The sequence below is a fragment of the Temnothorax nylanderi genome, unplaced genomic scaffold (genome assembly GCF_030848795.1).
Source record: "Temnothorax nylanderi isolate EJ_2023f unplaced genomic scaffold, tnyl_v1.0 TNYL_tig0003_pilon, whole genome shotgun sequence".
In the NCBI taxonomy this organism is placed as follows: Eukaryota; Metazoa; Arthropoda; class Insecta; order Hymenoptera; family Formicidae; genus Temnothorax; species Temnothorax nylanderi.
In genome coordinates this window covers 3,550,997-3,574,620 of record NW_027249065.1, presented here as the reverse complement: position 1 = coordinate 3,574,620, position 23,624 = coordinate 3,550,997, and the positions used below count along the sequence as shown (strand labels likewise).

Sequence of the window (23,624 nt, the reverse complement as noted above, 5' to 3'; positions counted from 1 at the left end):
CGAGTTTTATAAAACACAATTCGTGAGTAATACGAGACTGCAGCGTGTTCTACAATCATCCTAAATTGTCGGGCGCAGTTTGCTTGCAAAGAACATTTCAATAAAATGACTTACCAAATGGCCTGACATTGTTGAAAATGTTGAAATAGAGAAACCACAGTTGAATTTATCTATATAAACTTGTATAGATATATCTGCAAATATCAATTATTAAGAGATCTGTATAATGTACTTATTTATTTTTATATCAAAATTAGGAAATGCATAGAGAATTGCACATTAACTGATATCATTGCAGCAAACACACCCAGCAGACATTTCGAAATAGATTTCCTTGCTGAAGCACAGAAATATTCGTCCTTCTGAACACCGTACACTTTTGTCCTCGACGGCTCGACGAAGTAAACCTCCGTCTTCGCGACTCTCGATAGCGCCTGCGTAGTCAACGAAATGATACGTATTCTTTTCTCTAATGGAAGTTGCGGTGATTCTCAGAAGAATGGCCCCTTGCTGAAAGTTGCCACGAAGAGGCGAACTTCTCACACGCAAGCGCCCACGGTTAACTCGCGCGCTGCCCGATCAACGATCCCACGGCCACCACTTTGTTGCGGTCAGTCGGGAATCAAACGTGCGAAGCGAATAATTGTAAAAACGATGATCGCGGGCATGTCGCTGGCCGACGACCGCGCGCTATTCCGAAACTTCGACTACAGGTCGGACGCGGAGTACGTGGTGAGAGTCGCCAAAATTCTCTTGACGCCCGTCGGCGTCTGGCCACTTTATGCGGACGACTCCACGATGGATAGAATCAAATATATTTTCCAGACGAGCGTCGTATTTTGCTTAATGTGCTTTCTGCTCGTTCCACACGTCATCTATACTTTCTTCGACGCGGAGGACCTGACCAAGTACATGAAGGTCATAGCCGCTCAGGTGTTCAGCCTGTTGGGTATCATCAAGTTCTGGACGATGATCATCAACAGAAACGACATCAAGTGCTGCCTGCAGGAGATGGAGATTCAGTACAGAGACGTGGAGAGCGAGGAGGATCGATTGGTGATGGTGAAGAACGCCAGGGTCGGCAGGCAATTCGCGATTATATATTTGGGATTGCTGTACGGTGGCGCGTTGCCTTATCACATAATTATGCCGCTGGTGGCGGATAAAGTTGTCAAGCAGGACAACACGACGCACTTGCCTCTACCCTATCTCAGCGACTACGTCTTCTTCGTGGTGGAAGACTCACCGTTCTACGAGATCCTCTTCGTCGTTCAGATTATATTCAGCACCCTCATCCTGTCCACAAACTGCGGCGTTTACAGCTTAATCTCCAGCTGCGTGATGCATGCCTGCTGCTTGTTCGAGATCGCCCGCAGACACATGGAAAGATTGCTGATCGGCGGAACTGATGATTTTCACGAACGATTCGGTTGGATAATCACGCACCACATGCAAGCTCTCAGGTCGGAAAGAAAATTGTGAATTTTTCAGCAAATGTGTCGCCAATAATATCAATTTATTGGTATAAAAAAGAGAGAGAACAAATTTAAATTTTATTTTTACTATTTTATTTATTATTTTACTTTAAATATCGTCTTGAATGGCGTTAAATAATACGTCTTCATCGTATACGTATTGCCATATTTATTTACAATTACTCCGATTTATAATTTAATTACATTTATTTTGATTCCATGATAATACTTATTACAGGTATGTTGAGATGATCGAAAATTCATTAAATTTCGTCTTTCTATCAGAGATGGTTGGATGTACTATTATCATATGTTTTCTTGAATATGGAGTACTCAAGGTATTTGGATATATTCTCATATAATCTCGCAAAAGAATGATTTATTTAAAAAAAATTTCTTTTTCCACATAAATTTCTTTAAGGAATGGGAAGACAATCAAATATTCGGCGTGATTATATATTTTATATTAGTCATTTCGATTGTTGTGAATGTCTTTACCTTATCAAGTATCGGTGATCGTCTTAAGGAAGAGGTACATTTAATTTAAAACAAATAAGTAATCAATTTAAATTAAGCTATTAATTAAAATTAATCAATTAGTTTAATTATTAAGCATTGAGCTCGAGATTCATATTTAACTTTTTGTCTTGAAGAGTGTAAAGATTGGAGATGCATCGTATTACATCGATTGGTACACGGTACCAACGAAAAACGTGAATAGCTTAATTATGGTGATGATCAGATCGACCCGTCCGTCAACTTTGACAGCTGCTAAAATGTTCGATATTTCTCTCCAAAGCTTTTGCGAGGTAAGTGTAATTTCTTCCGTTGTATTAATCTGGATATTAAGCATATTGTTTGATTAACGTTCACAAATGTTTACAGGTGTGCAAGACATCAATGGTGTATTTAAATTTTATTCGAATGGTTACGACGCAAAACGTATGATTATTCCAAATGCCATTCACTGAAATATGAATTCTTTGTCTTGCTCAAAATATATATTAATTTCCTACCTGCTAAACCACAAATATAAAATATTATATTCATCATTTCTCTTTGCTCGTATTTATCATTTAGCGACGTTCATTTACGGCGACATTTACGGATCAAACGGTGAATCAGTTGCATTACTAATTCACTAGCAATTAATTAAAACAACATTAAGACTATTTCTAGGTCAGTCATTATAACAACATTAATGCTCGTTATTTGGATGCATATTTAATATACTTTTAATTTATTTTTACTTTTATATTTACAGTTATATTAAATAATATATTTATTAATTACCTATACCGTACGCAGTAAAAGTGTTTAATGCTATTATTATTAGTTGATATCATGCAAAAACACTCGGCTTCCACGGTTCTCCCTTTTCGCAGAAAGAAACGCAATCAGATTGCAAACTATGATTTTACGGTAGACTCGACGTTTTACTTTGCAAGTCCCCTCCATTTTAAAGTACCTCAAAGCATTATTAATATCCCCTCTGTTTTCAAAACTGCGCTTTTTTTCTACCCCATCAGAAGGTTCTACAAAACTTATGGAATACGTTCCGTTATGAACAGTGAAAACTATAATAACTTTTTACTCGACCCAACTGACCACCTTCTATTAATTATAATTATCACGACGTTTCGATCATTGGTTTTGGTCCTTTTTGATTTAACTTTTCGAACCTGGATCTTCCTATACTTAATCTGTGACGGGCAAAAAAAAAACTTTCACGTTCAACATGTAGAATTTTTCCAGGAAAATATTAGAATTACGTATTGTCAGTAACTTTACGGTTATCCTCGGACAAAAGTTTTCACCACGTCATCGTGATGACCACGACGTCCTCGCTCACCCCTTTCCGATTTGTTCCAACCGCAGCTGCTGTTTTTTCCCCCATGAAACTTAACCGATACATTAGAAAATGCAAATTACGAGTTATCAAAGTCGCAGCTTTTACGCGGCGAAGACGCGGAGGAGAGTTCATCGAACGGGCCGCGCATGCCTCGTGGTAGAAAATCGCGCACGGAAAAAACGGTTTTGCTGAAGTATCTAAAAATTTAGATACAGGTCTGAAAATAATTTTGTTGCACCATTACTCAGTACCTGGCCGTCGACCGACAGCCAAACAAAATCACAAATATTTTTCTTGTGATCGTCTGTTATCTGCTTCTCTATTGCTACATGGTATCGGGTGATCTTTATTACGTAGTCATCGATGACGAATCTTGGGAGAAACTAAAAATGATACCATCGATCTTGTATTCGATCATAGCAATCACTAAGTACAGTAATTTATTTATCTACAAGTGTGATATCAGAAGCTGCCTGCAGCACATCGAGGAAGATCGGGGAACAGTAGCCATCGGTGACGCTCGAAAAATAATTTGCTGAGCAAAGCCTGAGCAAAGGTACCAGGAGACGATTATTCGTCTTGTGCTTCACGTTCGTGTATTGCGGTGGACTATCTTATAACACGGTGGTGCCGCTGTCGAGAGGAAGTATCTATCGATGAGAATAGCACGATTAGACCCCTGTTCCAGTTATTATTAAGTTTTCTTTAATTTGTGTGCGAAATAGTTATACCTACGAACTCGTGTTTTTTCAACAAATTCTTTGAGGTTTCGTCACGTAGACGATCACATGTGACAATTTGCAGTTTCGCCACCATCTTCCATGACGACCATCTTCCTGATCCATGCATGCGCGCAGATGGAGATCCTGATGCGATTGATAGAGAGCCTTCATCAAATAAGAAACATCAAATAAGAATACAAAAGTAAGTGTTTCGTTTTATCGTATATGTTTCGTATTACTGTCCTTAATGTATTTGTATTATATATTCGATAACGGTCTATATGACAATCATATTTCTATTTATGAAATTTCGGCTATTTTCGAAATATGGGAGGTCGTTATTGACGACCTATCGACCAGAGTCATTGCTCAGATCGCTCTTGCGAACACTCTCGCTTCAGACATCATACGAAAAGTTGCCCGCGCTTAAAGCAAATAAATATAAGCCTCATATCGAACAAAATAGACGATACCTCACTACCTGCCTTTCCTAAGAGTCCGCGGCTTATTAATAGAAGACAGGGGTCTTTACCTCGTTTGCGTCGATCAAGGAGGAATTACCTGATACTACACGCAAAATATCCAACAGTATATTCTTTTTCGTCAGTATATATATGGACATTAAGGACCAATTTTACCAAGGTCAGTTAAATGTAACCTTCGTTTAAACTAACTCTTCATCTTTTTCTAACTGCTCCCTTAGAAAGAGACGAAGAGTGAGTTTAACCGAAGGTTACAGTTAACCGACGTTGGTGAAACTGGCCCTAAGTGTATAGCATTCGAAATATACGATCATTCTATAAGTATATCTATAATTTCGTAATTATGACTCGATATTATTATTAACAAAAAAATTATTATAAAGTAATTAAAATGGCTGTAATTTATTTCATGCTTTGACAATTTTACCGAATAAATAAAACTGAGATTGCAATGAATTTCTCTTTGAGATAAACGTATCTATGGATTGTAACATATTGCTGAAAGATTTATTACCGACATTAAAAGTAACTAGGGTATAAAAAATAAACAGTAGTACATCATTTATAAAATACACAAGTATACAGTATCAATTATAAAAAAAATATTTAATACGGGAGGTATGTACACTGTAAAATAAAATATATAAATATTATTTAAAATACGAAATATAAAAAAATGTTAATACATCACAAACATCTATTTTTTTACGTATTTACAATATCTCTTTATACATTACTGACGGAAAATTGTAAAGTTTAAGACCGCACCGCTACCACGAGAAAACTTTCTTCTCGGAACGTCAACCCTTTTGTATTAGTTTCCGGGAAATTCTTCCTCCATAATGTTGCAAAATAAAAATAGTCTCGCAATATCCCTCTCAAAGTTTCTACGCACGCGATATTAGCGATTTATTGTACGTGGCTTTGAGAGATTGTTTCAACCACGCAAGCGCGCGCGTCGCGAGTTCCCTTCTTCCCTTGAATCGAATCGCGGATCAACCGCGATCAGTCAGATCAGTGGCGAGTGAAACGCGCTCATCGTTTCATCTAACCTGCGTCCAGTCGCACACGGGATTCACGTGGAAAAGATGTTTGCCAACAAAAATTACAAACGCGACGTGGACCACGCTTTCGAGCTGAGCCGCTTCGTTTTTCGGCTGCTGGGTATCTGGCCGTACGCGCGTACAAAGTCCCGCTTACCGGAGACCTTCGAGAGACTCGCGGTGGTCCTCGTTTCCTACATCCTCCTCATTTGCGAATTGGTCCCGGCGATTCTGTACATGGCTGTCGTGCAAAAAGAGACCCGCGGCAGGCTGAAAGTCGTCGCCACCGTGATATACACGATAATGGCGATGGCCAAGTACGGCCAATTACTGTTCAGCAGGGATCGAGTGAGAGACTGTCTCGCGCAGGTCGAGGACGATTGGCGGGATGTCGAGTCGCGCGATCGCGACGTGATGATCGACAAGGCCAGAACTGGCAGGCGTTTGCTCATAATTTGCGCCATATTCATGTACTCCTCTGGAGTGTCTTTCCGAACGGCCATACCGTTGTCTCGCGGAAAGATCGTCACCGCACAGAACGTCACGATCAGGCATCTACCGTGCCCGACTTACTTCGTTCTGTTCGACGTGCAGCTCAGCCCCGCTTACGAGATCGTGTTCCTCATGCAGTTCTTCTCGGGATTCGTCAAATGCACGGTCACGACGGCGGTGTGCGGCCTCGCCGGTCTCTTCGTAATGCACATTTGCGCGCAGCTGGAGATACTGATGGCCCTGATGAACAATCTGGTGAACGAACGTGAATTTAAAAATGTGAACGAAAGATTGTTTGCCACAATTGTTAAGCATCAGATCAAAACGCGAAAGTAAGACAATCTTTGCATAAGTATCCTTGGCAAATTTTTTTATTAATATTTTAATGTTTTTTAATTAAAATTCATGTGTAAAATACCTACGTGTTACGTTACTGTAATTATAACAGCACATATACAATAAGTTGTTCGATGAATAAGATTCTTTATATACCAACGTACTTGGTTATTAATTATATCTATCTTTATTTTTGTGTAAAAATATCGGGAATTTTATTTATTACACGATTATCATATTTCTTTTTTCTTATGTATAAGAAAAATGTATGTATAAATTTAAAAAAAATTATATTTTCTCTACATTGCATTTCAGTTTCTTGCAACTGGTGCAGAGCACCATACAATATACAAGTCTACTGGAAGTTATTGGATGCACCATAATCTTATGCCTCATAGGATATTTTGTTATTATGGTGCGCAAAACATGATTATGTACTAACAATAATTTGAATAATTTTGAAGGAACATTGTACGACGCATACTAGGATGCACAATATACATGGGAACATACAAATAAATATAATGGTCAAATTTACAGGAATGGGAAGATAACAATGCAGTAGCTTTATGTTCATATCTCGTCGGACTCACATCGATCACTTTCAACATTTTCATTTTTTGCTTCATCGGTGAACAACTTTCGTCGAAGGTACATTATTATGTTATCGAAGTAATAATTAGCTTTTATTAGCTGACAATGTGAGCGTCATTATTTTAATTGATAATACGTATAACTTATTAATTAAACCAGGGAGAAAAAGTAGCATTAACAGCATGCACATTGGAGTGGTACCGTCTTCCAGACACGAAAGCGCGATCGCTGATATTAATCATGGTCATGTCGAATTCTCCGACGAAGCTCAGAGGAGGAAAGTTCATCGATCTTTCGTTCCGGACATTCGGCAACGTAAGTAACAATATGTTAGGAAAGAATAAAATATAATTTTACGAAGATATTTTCCTTATATTTTAGGTCGTTAAGACGGCCGTAACGTACTTAAATCTTCTTCGCTCTGTTGTTGGCTAAGTTTGAATAGTCCGTAGATGCAACGTAGTCCTTAAAGAAATATGTAAATACGGCAAAGACATATTATTCCCGAACAGTAACATTTTTGTTAGAATATCTGTTGTAAAAAGAAATGATAGCCAGACGAAAGTTAAAATACGTATTGACGTTCATACAAACACGTAAAAACTTTTACTTACCGATCAACATTGTAACTTTGAGAAATACAAGTTGCAACAGAAACATTAGCAGAATCAAACATGATTGTTTCCCAGAGAATCAGAAAACTTGATCAATGCAACATTGAAGCACTTTCTATGGAAACGATTTGCAACTTTTATTTTCTGTTTCTCACGCAACTACAAGTTTACTTTCCTGCCACAAACAGTAATTGTAGAATAAAATAAAACATAGGAATATAAATGTGATTTCAGCTTTATTTAATTTTCACTGACGTAATTAGAATTATAATATCAGAAATACGACAACATCATTACATCAAAAACAATACGATTGTTGTTATATTGATTTCTAAGCAGTCTTCTGTACTACACGTAAGCGAAACCACTGCGGTCAACGTCCAACGGACGCAATCATGAGTTTTAACACAGGAAGGAAAGTTAAAAACGTCCAACAGACTATTCTTAGCTCACTTAGCTGCTTGAAAAAAAAAAATGTACACGTTGACGAATGGAAGCACTATTCGTGGAAAGCAATCCTGACCCTCGGAGAATAGTTTGACTTGGTAACTCTTCTGCTTTCGAACCCTCTTCTTCACGCAACATTTTAATCTTTAAAACGCGCAAGCGCAAGCGGAGTACGAATTTACTTTATCGGCAGTTCTTATTTGCAGCGATCAGTCGTCATCCAGTTCGCGTAAAGATTTCACGCAAAATCGACAAAAGCATGCTGCGCAACGAACACTACAAAGATGACATGATTTACATCACGCAATTGACGCGAAACGTTCTGAGCCTACTCGGAGTCTGGCCGGCATATAACAGAAGAAGCTCCACCGGCGAAAGAGTCTGGAAGTACTTTTTGATCACGATGTCTTACATTCTTCTCTACTGCGTTCTGATTCCCGGTGCTTTTTTCTGGACAATCGAGAAAAGACCACGCGTCCGAGTCCAAACGATCCCTCTGATGTTCTACGGCTTCATGGCCAGTGGTAAATACAGCAATCTGGTATTCCGCGAAAAGGATATCAGGCGCTGCTTGAAGCACATCGAGGAGGATTGGAGGCTCGTTAATAGCGTGGAGGCGCGGCACATGATGATCGAATCTGCAAAGATCGGAATACGACTGGTGACACTTTGCGCGGTATTCATGTACGGCAGCGGGCTCTCCTTTCGATCCATCCTGCCGTTTGCCAAGGGAAAAATCGTCACCGCACAAAACATCACGATCAAACCTCTGCCTTGCCCGGCTTACTTCTATATCTTCGATATACAAGTTAGCCCCGCTTACGAGCTGATCTTCGCAATGCAATTTTTATCCGGGGTAGTCACTTATTCGATAACGATAGCTTTATGTGGCCTCGCGGCCGTCTTCGTGATGCACGCCTGTGGCCAGCTGAAGATTCTGGCGGATCTGATGAGAAATCTCGTCGAGGAGCAATGGCAAGAAAAACAGGACGTGAACAAGAAGCTGGCGAGAATGGTCGAACATCAAATAAGAATTCGAAGGTGAGAGTTTGAGAGTTTTTTTAATTTTTATTAAAACAACATATACATCAAGTGACTCATCGTCTATACAATAATGAAATATTCGCTAATCGATAATTCACATAATATACATGCGGACTGTAGTTAATTTTATTTTTCCATTTTCTACATGTGTTGATTCGGTACCGTTGACATTCCAGTTTTTTACAATTGGTAGAAAATACTTTACAACAAGCGTGTCTAATAGAATTGATGGGGTGCACGATGATAGTATGCCTTCTAGGATATTTTATAATAATGGTTCGTAGTCTCATACATTTAAAAGTTTCAATAACAAAGCAAAAAAATGTTTCCTTCGATAATGTAACGTTTATAGGAATGGGAAAATAGCAATTCGATAGCTATGTGCTCTTACTTTATAACAGTTACATCCCTCATGATAAATATGTTCATGTTTTGTTACACTGGCGAACAACTTAGTGTTCAGGTATGTTTATCCATACCATTTCATAGAAAATATTACACATATGGTGATGATAACACAATTGGACGTGCAGTTTATAATAATATATGGTAATGCTATTTGTTGCTTAATACAAGACAGTACTTGAGAAGATGTTATTGGAAATGTTTATAATATTTTTTAAATAATGCTTAAATTGGCGAAAATTTCTACAAGTATTGGATAATATTAATAACAGGCAGAAAGAGTAGCTAGTACATCTTGCGAGCTCGAGTGGTACCGTCTTCCGGACAAGAAAGCGCGTGGGATCGTGCTGGTAATAATCATGTCGAATATGCCTACTAAGATTACCGCTGGGAAGATCATGGATCTATCTTTCAAGACGTACGGCGATGTAAGAACATACGTTCATTCATTTCTTCATCATTGTAACACTACAATTAAGAACATTATTAAGTAGTTACATTTAACATTTTAATATAATGGATATCACACAAACACACAATCGAATACAACTTTCTCAATTTATCACACGCTTGTAAATTAAGAATATAATCGACGAAATAGTATATAAACTGTAGGATATTATGCTTGTTTTTCAGGTCGTGAAGACAGCTGTGACATATTTTAATATGCTTCTAAAGATAGCCGACTGAACATTTATGATCTGCATCTCCACCTTCTCGTTGGAACTATGATTACAAACGCATCGTAATGGTAACATCGTATCGTGTGTGCTCGTGATATAGATGTGTCAAATACAGGAAGCATGGTATGATGTACATATATATTTGAATATATTCTCGATTTAAATATATCTTCTCTATATAGAAGGGCGCGTGAGAAATTTTTGTTTCTCAGTAAAACTATACCTTAAAGTTTCATAAAATGCAGTTTAATAATTAATTAAGTTATGTAATTTTTTATTTTAAATTATTATTTTATCTCTTTATATAATCTCTTTTTTATAAACTGCATCTATATTTCATTTCACGACATAAAGAAGAGCACCCAGTAGAAAATAAGAGGTATCCGAAAATATAATTTCACAATTCGTCAATCACATATGTATATATAAAACCAATGCTGATTTAAAAATCCGTTGATCTGTGCGTGCGTCTATATCTCGCAGGCGGATCGAAGTATTGCATTTAAGCTATTACACATCAATTGTCAATTAACGTTCGCTCTTCAAAACTATAATATAAGCTACACATCATATTGATAAAGCATTGTATGTGACATAAGCATGCGAAGAATACAAAACTCAGACATAATATTACCTGATTTTGATTTAAATATATATTCTTATTAATATAATTGATAAAACTACTTTTAAAATATCAAGTAGCTTTTCAATGTTATATGGTAAAAATAAGCTGTACAATAATAAGACGTTTTATTTTGCTTCGTAACTATTATACTGCTCTTGGAAATCCATCTTACCCGGCATTAAAATCTCTAAAACATTAGCATGACACGCCGTCAAATATTATCTTAAATAGGACACTGTAACTTTCACTAAATGCAGTATACATTTTAATCGGGAGAATGATCACAAAAGATACTATTATATTTATTATTTGAGATATAATTACGTAATAATTACAAATTACAAATATGTTTGCATGCAATCCCGTCCAAAGTTTTTACACATGACTTTATCCATCCGATTAATGTGGTTTTTTAGTTGTAATAGAGACTTTAGTACAATTAACAATCAAAGGTGATTAAAAACTTGATTAATGTCGGCATAATATCAAAACACATTCAATGGAAATGATGTACCGCTTTCATTTTCATCTTTTCGTGCACCAAGTTTAATAAGTTTACTTTCAGATATTATATAAGAACATAAACACAGTTTTAGCTTTATTTAATCCACTGACGTTATTAGAAATACCACGTCAGAAGCACGATAAAACCATCACGTCAGAAGCATTATTGTTATATGTATTGATCTCTAAGCAAATCCAAGTATTACTGTAACTTTGTAATCGAAAATATTGCTGGCGGTCAACGTCCAACAGATGCAATCATAAGTTTTGATACAAGAAGAAAAGTTGAATCCAATCGACTGTTCTCAGTTGCTTGAAAAAAAAAATGTAGACGTTGACGACTGGGAGCGCTATTCGTGGAAGGCAATCCTGACCTTCGGTGAACAATCAAACAGGATTTCAATATTATAGAACAGAAATAAGCTATACAGTAAGCAATACTCTATTTTGAGTACTGTAACTCTTACTATGTAAATGCACTGCACATTTTAATCGAGAGAATAATCATGATGATAAGCAACAAAATATACTATTTATTGTTTAAAATAAAATTGTACGACGACTACAGTTATATTTCCACAGATACTCTGCTTTAATCAATAACAGCATTTTGTTGATACATTGCTATTATGTGGATGTCTGAAGGGATTTGGAAAAATTATTTGATTTGATATTTTTCTTAGTATCATGCACGCTTAGCTTTTACTCTAGGATCACAATGACGAGGACGTGGACAAACTTCCAGTCCGGCTTTAAATTTTAATGCATCACTTTCCTAGAGTTTTGAAACAGCTCCAGCATAACTAATTTTTTTTGTTTGGAACAAAGGGGTTTAACTTTAAAACCCTCCCTAGGATACACCAGTGGCTATTATCAATAAGTTTTGATTACAAAAAGTTAACCCTTTCATTGCTTCCAACAGGAAAACTTTATGTTCTTTACGAAGGGGGAAAATCACAAACATGTTTGCATGCGATCCTTTCGAAAGTTTCTGTGCATATATTATCCATCCGATTGATGTGGCTTTTCAATTGCAAGTTTAACAGAGACTTCAGTGCAGTAAAAAGCAATTATTTTCCAAAGAATCTGAAAGTTTAATTAATGTCGGAACAACACTCTTCTCTAAAACGGTTTATCACTTTTATTTTTAGATATTCGCGCAATTACAGGTTTAACAAGTTTTCCCTATTACAAGTAGTTGTCGCAGAATATAATGCTGCGGCACCGTATACACTATACACGAATATAAATATACTTTTATCTTTATTTAATTTATCGACGTCCTCAGAATCAAATTAGAAACACAACAAAATCGTCATATCGGAAATACAATGATAAATGTTATATATATTGTTCTCTAAGCAAGTCGGAGTATTACTCTAACTTTGTAATCGAAAATATTGCTGGCGGTCAACGTCCAACAAATGCAATCATAAGTTTTAATACAGGAAGAAAAGTTGAAGCCAGCAGACTATTCTTAGCTGCTTGAAAAAAATGTATACGTTGACGAATAGAAGCGCAATTCGTGGAAAGCAATCCTGACCCTCGGTGAACAGTTTGACTTGGAAACTCTCCTGCTTCCGAACTCTTTCTTTCACGCAACATTTTAATCCTTAATGCGCGCAAGCGCAAGCGGGCAACGAATTTACTTTATTGACAGTTCTTATTCGCAGCGATCAGTCGCCATCCAGCTTGCGTAGAGGTTTCACATAAGATCGACAAAAAAAAAGAATGCTGATCAACGAGCATTATAAAGATGACGTGATTTTTATCACACATTTGACGCAAAACGTTCTGAGGCTACTCGGGATCTGGCCGTCGTTTAATAAGAAAAGATCAAGCGGCGATAGACTTTGGAAGTACTTCTTGATCTCGATCTGTAACATTCTTCTTTATTCTGTGCTTATTCCGGGTCTCTGTTTTTGGTTGATTGAGAAGAGAACACGTATCAGGATTCGAACGATTCCCCTGCTTATCTTCGTTTTCATGGCCTGTGGTAAATACAGTAGTATGATTTTTTACGAAAGAGATATCATACGTTGTTTGAAGCACATCGAGGAAGATTATAAGACAGTTACCAGCGTGAAAGCACGAAACACGATGATCGAAACCGCGAAAATCGGAAGACGACTGGTCACACTTTGCGCGGTCTTCATGTACGGCAGCGGACTCTCCTTTCGATTGATCTTGCCGTTTGCCAAGGGAAAAATCGTCACTCCACAAAATATCACGATCAGGCCTCTGCCTTGCCCGGCTTACTTTTATTTCTTTGATATACAAGTCAGCCCCACTTACGAGTTTATCTTTGCAATACAGATATTATCCGGGATAGTTACTTTCTCGATAACGACAGGTTTATGTGGCCTCGCGGCCGTCTTCGTGATGCACGGCTGTGGCCAGCTGAAGATTCTGGCGGATCTGATGATAAATCTGGTCGAGGAGCAATGGCAAGAGAAACGGGAAGTGAATAAGAAGCTGGCTAAAATGGTCGAACATCAAATAAGAATTCGAAGGTAAGAGTCTGGAACTTTTAGTTTTTATTAGAACCATCAGTAATTCAACGTCTGTAATATCTGATTATTTGCTAACCGGTAATTAACATCATATACATGCGGAATGTAGTTAATTCTATTTTTTCATTTCCTGAATGTGTTGATTAATTCAATACCATCGACATTGCAGTTTTTTACGATTGGTAGAAAATACATTGCAACAAGCGTGTCTAATAGAATTGATGGGATGTACGATGATAGTGTGCCTTTTAGGATATTTTATAATAATGGTTTGTAATTTTATACACTCGAAAAATTCAATAAACGGAACAAAAAGAAATGTCCAATAATGTAACATTTATAGGAATGGGAAAATAGTAATACGATAGCTATGTGCTCCTACTTCTCATCAGTTACATCCATGATGATAAATGTGTTCTTGTTTTGTTACACTGGTGAACAACTTACCGTTCAGGTACTATACGTACAGTATAGTAAATAATAATGCATGATAATGCTTCGTTTTACGCGCGCATCATACAAGATAATATATAGGGGAGATTGGGGCGAAGTCGGCCCCGTGGCGGAGTCGTTTTTGCAATTATCTCGAAATCTGTATGTTGTGTGAACTCGCCATTAATACTGTAAGCGCGGCTTATGGTGCCCACGTGACCAACGGAGTTTTTGAGGTTACGTGCCATGTTGTGATTCTTATCGAAGCAAACGTGTTTTCGCAGGTCAAAAGTAAAATTTCTTCCGCGTCGAAAGTTTGTAATATCTTAAGTATTATTGTCTCTCCGAATCTCAAAGTAAGTGATTCTAAAGAGTAATGCATGCTGAACACGAATCCAGTGTAGTTTTTTTATTTTCATTGATTTCTATTATTTTATAAGCGACCAAACCTAAAACTTGTGTTCGGGGCGAAGTCGTTTCCAAGCCAAAACGAAGTCAAGAAAGCTAAATAATATGTGCTGCGTATGCTCGGAGATAGAAAACAGAGCCGATGGAAAACAGTGCATTTCGTGCAGGCGTAAGGCACACAACGAGTGCGTGTGCTCGTCAGACTCTGTTTTTACATGCTTTAACTGTTAGCGAAAAAGAAAATTGATTTTCTTGAAATTATTTTCCGCTTTACATTTTTCTACTAAAAAACAATGAATAAAGTGTTATCTATTATATTTTATGATCAAAATTATGTATCTTTATTTAAAATCCAGTCCGAGAATGAAGACACGACTCCGCCCCGGGAATTTTGACTCTTCGATTTTTGCACCTTTGTCGTTTTTACTCTATACCGGTTGAACAAAGCGACGTAGACCAAAAATGCCGATATAAATTCTGTAGCCAAGGGTTCACTCTTTACAATGGTATACTATATTTCACTAAAATGATTTATTTTGTTGTTAAACATCGGCACCGAAAAAAAAGGGCCGACTTCGCCCCGGTCTCCCCTACTTGAGAAGATATTGCTGGAAATCGTTCTATAATATTCTTAAAGCGATGTTTATATCTGCGGAAATTTTGCTTCACGAATTTCATGATATTAATAACAGGCAGAAAAAGTAGCTAGAACATCTTGCGTGCTCGAATGGTATCGTCTTCCGACCAAGGAAGCGCGTGGGATCGTGCTTGTAGTAATCATGTCGAACTTGCCCATGAAGATCACTGCTGGGAAAATCATGGATCTATCATTCAAGACATATGGCGATGTAAGAACATGTATCCAAAAGTATTTATTTATTTTTTCAGGAATCAGCAACACTAGAATTAAATACATTATGGAGTGTGATTATATTTGTCTTTGTAATATAATAGACACCCACACACACATACATGATTCAAGTACGACTTTCTTAACGAATCTCTCGTGCCAATTTTAACAAATATAATGTATGAAATAGTATGTAAATAATTGCAGGATGTTATGCTTGTTTTACAGGTCGTGAAGACAGCTGTGACATATTTTAATATGCTTTTAAAGGTAGTTGACTGAACATTTCTGATCTACATCTTCACCTTCTCGTCGGAATTATGACTACAAACGCATCATAATGCCTATACGTACACGTATCGTGTATGCTCGTGATATAGATGTGTCCAATACAGAAGCATGTGGTATGATGTACATATACTTACATTTAAATATATGCTCGATAAATATATAAAATTTCTTCTATATAGAAGTGTGCGTAAGAAATTTTGGTTTCTCAGTACGGTAAAATTATATACATGTATGAAAATTTCATTAAGTGCAGTTTGATAATTAATTAAATTATGTAATTACTCATTTATATTTCATATAAACTGCAATTATACGAAATGAATAAAACTATCCAGTAAAAACTAAGAAAACTAGAAATATAACTTCATATTTATCAATCATATATATGCGAAATTATTTGGTGCTTTATATGCTTGTTGATTTCGGTGTACGACTGTAATTTACCTTTAGGAAAATTTACTTAAAGTTCTTTAAAGTTACTTAAAGTATTTTAAAGTATTATAAAGTATACTAGCCGTAATAATAGTATAATAGTACTAATAGTATAATAGTATAAAAGTACTAATAGTATAATAGTAGACTAATAGTATACTGACAGCCGAACGTAAAGTTTTCTTTAAGTTATTAACCTCAATAAAAACTTTATAAGCAAGTCGCAAATATACTTTAAATTTACTTTTAACAAACGTAATACTTATAAATATACTTTAACTTTACTTTTTATACAGGTAATACTTAAAGCTGATTTTAACTTATGCGTGTTGTTTCAACAGTATACTTAAAAAGACAAGTTCCCTTTTTCACCACACTTGCACCACACGAGACATTAAGAAATATTATACCATATATCCAATTCAAAATTTTATTACTCTTTTTAAACTGAATTTGTTTCTTAAGATGATTTTTGAAAAATTATATATTTGCGCTGGTTATGACATATGTAGACTATATATAACACTTACATCAAATTAAGAAGTAGTCTACCACGTAAGGCAGTTGGCTCACGATCCAGAGGTCCCGAGTTCGAATCCCACCAAGGTAAGTGTGTTTTTCAAATACGAGAAAATATTTATAATCATAGACTGCATCTTAAGAAACAAATTTAGTTATAAAATAGTAATAAAATTTCGAAATAAATAATTTTTTTTTATTCCGGGTGAATATCGGAAATCAGTGTCCTCTAGTATTAAGAGGACTGCAATCTTAAGTCTAGTGTCTCATGGTTAGAGGATATTCCTCTAGATTTTAAAATATCTTCTTGAGACCGTATTTCAGAGGAAAATCCTCTAAAATCAAGCGGGAGCCACTAAATGACACAATATTTTTTTGGGGTGATTAATAGTAATTGCATGAGTTAACTTAAAGTAACCTTTAAAGTATATTATAGAAATACTTAAAGTTTGGTTCGAAATCACTTCTAGTTTATCAATAGTTTATCAATAGTAATTTCTTTGGTAAACTTTCTAGTTTATTTTAAGTTTTTTTAAGTAAATTTTCCTAAGGGTACAAACAAATCGAAATATCGTATATAATTGCATAATTTTTCTCGCAAAGTAGCAAACAGGATTTTAATATTATAGAACAGAAATAAGCTATACAGTAAGCAATACTCTATTTTGAGTGCTGTAACTCTTACTATGTAAATGCACTGTACATTTTAATCGAGAGAATAATCATGATAATAAGGAACAAAATATACTATTTATTGTTTAAAATAAAATTGTACGATGACTACAGTTATATTTCCACAGATACTCTGCCTAATCAATAACAGCATTTTGTTGATACATTGCTATTATGCACTAGTGGATGTCTGAAGGGTTTCGGAAAAATTATTTGATTTGATATTTTTCTTAGTATCATGCACGCTTAGCTTTTACTCTAAGATCACAATGACGAGGACGTGGAGAAACTTCCAGTCCTGCTTTAACTTTTAATGCATCACTTTCTTAGAGTTTTGAAACAGCTCCAGCAAAACTAATTTTTTTTTTATTTGTAACAAAGGGGTTTAACTTCACAACCCTCCCTAGGATACACCAGTGGCTATTATCAATAAGTTTTCATTACAAGAAGTTAACCCTTTCATTGCTTCCAACAGGAAAACTTCATGTTCTTTACGAAGGGGGAAAATCACAAATATATTTGCGTGCGATTCCTTCGAAAGTTTCTGTGCATATATTATCCATCCGATTGATGTGGCTTTTCAATTGCAAGTTTAAGGTGGTTAATGCAGTAATTTGAAGTCACAAAAACAACTATTGTTACTAGTGACAAATATGAATGATTTAGTATGTAAAAATCAGCATATATTAAAATTAATTATTCCTTAAGGTTTTTTCTCATTTAATCGTTGCTATAAACTGAAAATATCAGAGCAAAGTCACAAATTTGACTAGAGTTGGTAATATAACCATAAATATGATCACGCCGGTAAAGAATAAAATATACTAAAATAGAAAAAATATACGTCACAATTTCTACAATTCCGCGATAGTGAATATATTCATACAACTGCCGAAAAAGATATGTTATCCTTATAACCTCCATTCAACGGTAGGAGAATGGTAGGACACGCGTCTTGTGCGTCAGCTGACGCGTGCGACGTTGCCAAGCAGCCACTCAAGACGGCTGCCATGACTCTCGTGTCGTGTCGAAACGTCGAAAGTTGCCGAAAGTTTGTCGAAAGTTCCGCTTTATTTATATACGGTACGGTCAATCAATTTGGTGTCGCGTCAGTATCTTTAGAAATGTTTATTGCATCGATTAAACAGTTTTTTATTCGTTCATCTACTCGAGAAGTATGAACGTATTCCATAAATGTGCGATCTGACCCTCCTTTCTTTATTATCACCATGTAAAATTGGCAAAGTTTACGGACATATATCTCCGGAACCAAGCGGTAAAAAAATTTGAAATTTTTCAGACACACTCTAGGAACGTTAACCTTTCATTTAATACCATATTTTCCGGGCTATCTACATTTGACCTAAATGCTTGAACCACCTTAACAGAGACTTCAGTGCAGTAAAAAGCAATTATTTTCCAAAGAATCTGAAAGTTTAATTAATGTCGGAACAACACTTTTCTTCGAAACGGTTTATCACTTTTATTTTTAGATATTTGCGCAATTATAGGTTTAACAAATTTCCATATTACAAGTAGTTGTCGCAGAATATAATACCGCGGCACCGTATACACTATACACAAATATAAATATATTTTATCTTTATTTAATTTATCAACGTCCTCAGATTCAAATTAGAAACACAACAAAATCGTCATATCGGAAATACAATGATAGATGTTATATATATTGTTCTCTAAGCAAGTCGGAGTATCACTGTACTATGTAATCGAAACTATTGCTGGCGGTCAACGTCCAACAGATGTAATCATAAGTTTTAATACAGGAAGAAACGTTGAAGCCAACAGACTATTCTTAGCTGCTTGAAAAAAATGTACACGTTGACGAATAGAAGCGCAATTCGTGGAAAGCAATCCTGACCCTCGGTGAACAGTTTGACTTGGAAACTCTCCTGCTTCCGAACTCTTTCTTTCACGCAACATTTTAATCCTTAATGCGCGCAAGCGCAAGCGGGCAACGAATTTACTTTATTGACAGTTCTTATTCGCAGCGATCAGTCGCCATCCAGCTTGCGTAGAGGTTTCACACAAGATCGACAAAAAAGAATGCTGATCAACGAGCATCATAAAGACGACATGATTTTTATCACATATTTGACGCGACACGTTCTGAGCGTATTCGGAGTCTGGCCAGTGTATAACAGGAGAAGATCTACCGGCGAAACAATTTGGAAATACATCTTGATCTCGATCTGTAACATTCTTCTTTATTCCGTATTTATTCCGAGTCTCTGTTTTTGGTTGATTGAGAAGAGAACACGTATCAGGATTCGAACAATCCCTGTGCTTATCTACGGTTTTATGGCCAGTAGTAAATACAGTAGTATGGTTTTTCACGAAAGAGATATCATACGTTGTTTGAAGCACATCGAGGAAGATTATAAGACAGTTACCAGCGTGAAAGCACGAAACACGATGATCGAAACCGCGAAAATCGGAAGACGACTGGTCACACTTTGCGCGGTCTTCATGTATGGCAGCGGATTTTTCTTTCGATTGATCTTGCCGTTTGCCAAGGGAAAAATCGTCACTCCACAAAATATCACAATCAGGCCTCTGCCTTGCCCGGCTTACTTTTATTTTTTTGATATACAAGTCAGCCCTACTTACGAGTTTATTTTTGCAATACAGATATTAAACGGGATAGTTACTTTCTCGATAACGACAGGTTTATGTGGCCTCGCGGCCGTTTTCGTGATGCACGCCTGTGGCCAGCTGAAGATTCTGGCGGATCTGATGATAAATCTCGTCGACGAGCAATGGCAAGAGAAACGGGAAGTGGATAAGAAGCTGGCTAAAATGGTCGAACATCAAATAAGAATTCGAAGGTAAAAGTCTGGAACTTTTAGTTTTTATTAGAACCATCAGTAATTCAACGTCTGTAATATTTGATTATTTGCTAATCGGTAATTAACATCATATACATGCAGAATGTAGTTAATTTTATTTTTTTATTTCCTGAATATGTTGATTCAATACCATCGACATTTCAGTTTTTTACAATTGGTAGAAAATACATTGCAACAAGCGTGTCTAATAGAATTGATGGGATGTACAATGATAGTGTGCCTTTTCGGATATATTATAATAATGGTTTGTAATTTTATACACTTGAAAAATTTAATAAACGGAACAAAAAGAAATTTCCAATAATGTAACATTTATAGGAATGGGAAAATAGTAATACAATAGCTATGTGCTCCTACATTACATTATTTACATCCATGATGATAAATATGTTCATGTTTTGTTACACTGGTGAACAACTTACCGTTCAGGTACTATACGTACAGTATAGCAAATAATAATACATGATAATGCTTTGTTTTACGCGCGTGTCATACAAGATAATGCTTGAGAAGATATTGCTGGAAATCGTTCTATAATATTCTTAAAGCGATGTTTATATCTGCGGAAATTTTGCTTCACGAATTTCATGATATTAATAACAGGCAGAAAAAGTAGCTAGAACATCTTGCATGCTCGAATGGTATCGTCTTCCGACCAAGGAAGCGCGTGGGATCGTGCTTGTAGTAATCATGTCGAACTTGCCCATGAAGATCACTGCTGGGAAAATCATGGATCTATCATTCAAGACATATGGCGATGTAAGAACATGTGTCCAAAAGTATTTATTCATTTTTTTTCAGGAATCTGCAACACTAGAATTAAATACATTATGAAGTGTGATTATATTTATCTTTGTAATATAATAGACACTCACACATACATGAATTAAATACGACTTTCTTAATGAATCTCTCGTGCCAATTTTAACAAACCTAATGGATGAAATAGTACGTAAATAATTGCAGGATATTATGCTTGTTTTACAGGTCGTGAAGACAGCTGTGACATATTTTAATATGCTTCTAAAGGTAGTTGACTAAACATTTTTGATCTCCATCTTCACCTTCTCGTCGGAATTATGACTATAAACGCATCATAATGGCTATACGTACACGTATCGTGTATGCTCGTGATAGATGTGTCCAAAAGAAGTATGGTATGATATACATATATCTATATTTAAATATATAATATCGATAAATGTATAAAATTTCCTTTATATAGAAGTGTGCGTAAGAAATTTTTGTTTTTCAACATGGAAAAACTATACATTAAAGTTTCATAGAATGCAGATTAATAATTAATTAACTTATGTAGTTATTATTTTATCTTCTTATGTAAACTGCATCTACATTTCGCTTCACGAGATGAAGAAGAGCACCCAGTAGAAATTTAGAAATAATTGAAAATATAATTTCACATTTATCAATCACATATGTATACATATATATAAAACTAATGCTGCTTTAAAAATTAATCTGATGTGCGATTATATCTCACGGGAGGGTCAAAGTATCGTATGATGTAACTCGAGCTGTAACACATTAATTATCAATTAAAATTTACTCTTTAAAACCACAATCTAAACTACATATTGTATGGATAACATTGCATCGTACGTAACGTAAGCATGCGAAAAATACAAAAATCAGACGATAAGCATATAAAATATATCAACTGATTTTTATTTGAATATATCCTTATATAATTAGTTGCATAATATTTCTATTTTTAAAATATCATGCAGCTATTCAATGTAATATGTTGGAAATGAGTCGTACAATAAGAAATATTTTACTTTGCTTCGTAACTATTACTGCACTTGGAAAACCATCTCACGCGGTATTAAAATCTCCAAAACACTAGCAAGGCACGCGGTCAACTATTATCTTAAATGGAGAACTGCCACCCTTACTAAATCTATTATACATTTTAATCGATAGAATGATCCTGATAATAGTAAAAATATATCAGTTTATTGCTTGAAATATAATTGCGTGATAATTAGAATTATTTTTCCACAGTTACGCTGGCTAAATAAAAAGTAGCGCTTTGCTTATATATTGCTATTATCAGTAAAATCTTATAAAACGAAAATAATTTCATTGCTTCCAACAGAAAAACTATTTGTCCTTTACGAAAGAGAAAAGTCAGAAATGTTTGCATGCAATCCCTTCGAAACTTTCTAATGTAGCTTTTCAGTTGCAAGTTGTAACAGAGACTTCAGTACAATCAAAAGCGATTACTTGCCAGAGAATCGGAAAACTTGATTAAAACCGGCATACAGGATTTAATAGGAAGAAAAGTTGAATCCAATCGACTATTCTTAGTTGTTTGAAAAAAATGTACACGATGACGAATGAGAATGATATATTCGTAGAAAAAAGTAGTCCTGACCCCCGGTGAACAGTTTGACTTGAAAACTCTCCTGCTTCCGAACCCTTTCTTTCACGCAACGTTTTAATCCTTAATAATGCGCGCAAGCGCAAGCGAGCAACGAATTTACTTTATTGACAGTTCTTATTCGCAGCAAACAGTCGCCATCCAGCTTGCATACAGATTTCACAGAAGAATGGTTGACAATAGAATGCTGATCAACGAGCATTATAAAGACGACGTAATTTTTATCACACATTTGACGCGACACCCCAGCGAGAAATGACCCATCGAATCGACGTCTAATTAACGTCGAAAACGTATATCGAAAAGTAATTGAAATATTCATCGATTTCGATTGATTTTGCGGCACAACTTTCGATGACTTTTCGACTCAGAATAAATCGATTTCGACTCGATATTGATTATTTCCTCACTGCAGATATGGGCCGATTCACCGTCTCCGATTAACATAATCCTCCGATTAAACTCTTCGGCTCTTTCTAAGGGGGGTGGGGGAGATCCATAGACTTGCAAGTTGCGAGAAGAAGACGGATGAATTGATGAAGGGGATTATTAAAAAATGGGAGAATATCTCTTGGAGATTGAGGAAAGGTTTCCTCAATGTATTTGACTAAATAAGAGGCTTTACTAGAGTATGATACGCAATTAAATATTACATGGTTAATATTTTGCATTGGGTTGCTGCAAGGGCAGCGTTCGGCTGATGACAAAGAACGAGACGTCTGTCGTAGCGTGGACATAAAGTAAACCATACATAGAAAAACGTAAGACGTAAAAGACTGTACAATATATAACCTTTCGCGACTTACGTTTTTCTCTAACTTATTTTAGCCTATTAACAGCCGTTCGAAGTTCCGATCGCGGACTTATATCCAATTGCAGCACTGCTGTTTGGCGCCGTCGGCGCTCAACGAAATA

General features: G+C 35.9%; 5 protein-coding genes across 5 annotated transcripts; all 5 read left to right on the top strand.

Moving 5' to 3' along the window:
• Positions 1–654: 654 nt before the first annotated feature.
• On the top strand, positions 655–2,477 carry LOC139770417 (odorant receptor 82a-like). Its single transcript, XM_071702349.1, has 5 exons — positions 655–1,463; positions 1,714–1,813; positions 1,897–2,007; positions 2,129–2,284; positions 2,361–2,477. The coding sequence occupies exons 1-5, from the start codon at positions 655–657 to the stop codon at positions 2,421–2,423; spliced, it is 1,239 nt and encodes a 412-aa protein (XP_071558450.1). The 3' UTR covers positions 2,424–2,477.
• A 3,142-nt stretch (positions 2,478–5,619) lies between these two features.
• On the top strand, positions 5,620–7,838 carry LOC139770410 (odorant receptor 4-like). Its single transcript, XM_071702337.1, has 5 exons — positions 5,620–6,398; positions 6,718–6,817; positions 6,943–7,053; positions 7,156–7,311; positions 7,378–7,838. Exons 1-5 carry the CDS (start codon positions 5,620–5,622, stop codon positions 7,429–7,431), a joined length of 1,200 nt encoding a protein of 399 aa, XP_071558438.1. The 3' UTR covers positions 7,432–7,838.
• A 478-nt stretch (positions 7,839–8,316) lies between these two features.
• On the top strand, positions 8,317–10,543 carry LOC139770403 (odorant receptor 4-like). Its single transcript, XM_071702324.1, has 5 exons — positions 8,317–9,098; positions 9,278–9,377; positions 9,454–9,564; positions 9,779–9,934; positions 10,143–10,543. Exons 1-5 carry the CDS (start codon positions 8,317–8,319, stop codon positions 10,194–10,196), a joined length of 1,203 nt encoding a protein of 400 aa, XP_071558425.1. The 3' UTR covers positions 10,197–10,543.
• A 2,506-nt stretch (positions 10,544–13,049) lies between these two features.
• On the top strand, positions 13,050–15,803 carry LOC139770398 (odorant receptor 4-like). Its single transcript, XM_071702310.1, has 5 exons — positions 13,050–13,831; positions 14,001–14,100; positions 14,175–14,285; positions 15,364–15,519; positions 15,750–15,803. Exons 1-5 carry the CDS (start codon positions 13,050–13,052, stop codon positions 15,801–15,803), a joined length of 1,203 nt encoding a protein of 400 aa, XP_071558411.1.
• A 3,668-nt stretch (positions 15,804–19,471) lies between these two features.
• Positions 19,472–21,979, top strand: LOC139770389 (odorant receptor 4-like). The gene is made up of 5 exons (XM_071702298.1): positions 19,472–20,284; positions 20,450–20,549; positions 20,624–20,734; positions 20,909–21,064; positions 21,293–21,979. Exons 1-5 carry the CDS (start codon positions 19,503–19,505, stop codon positions 21,344–21,346), a joined length of 1,203 nt encoding a protein of 400 aa, XP_071558399.1. The 5' UTR covers positions 19,472–19,502; the 3' UTR covers positions 21,347–21,979.
• The last annotated feature ends 1,645 nt before the right edge of the window (positions 21,980–23,624 follow it).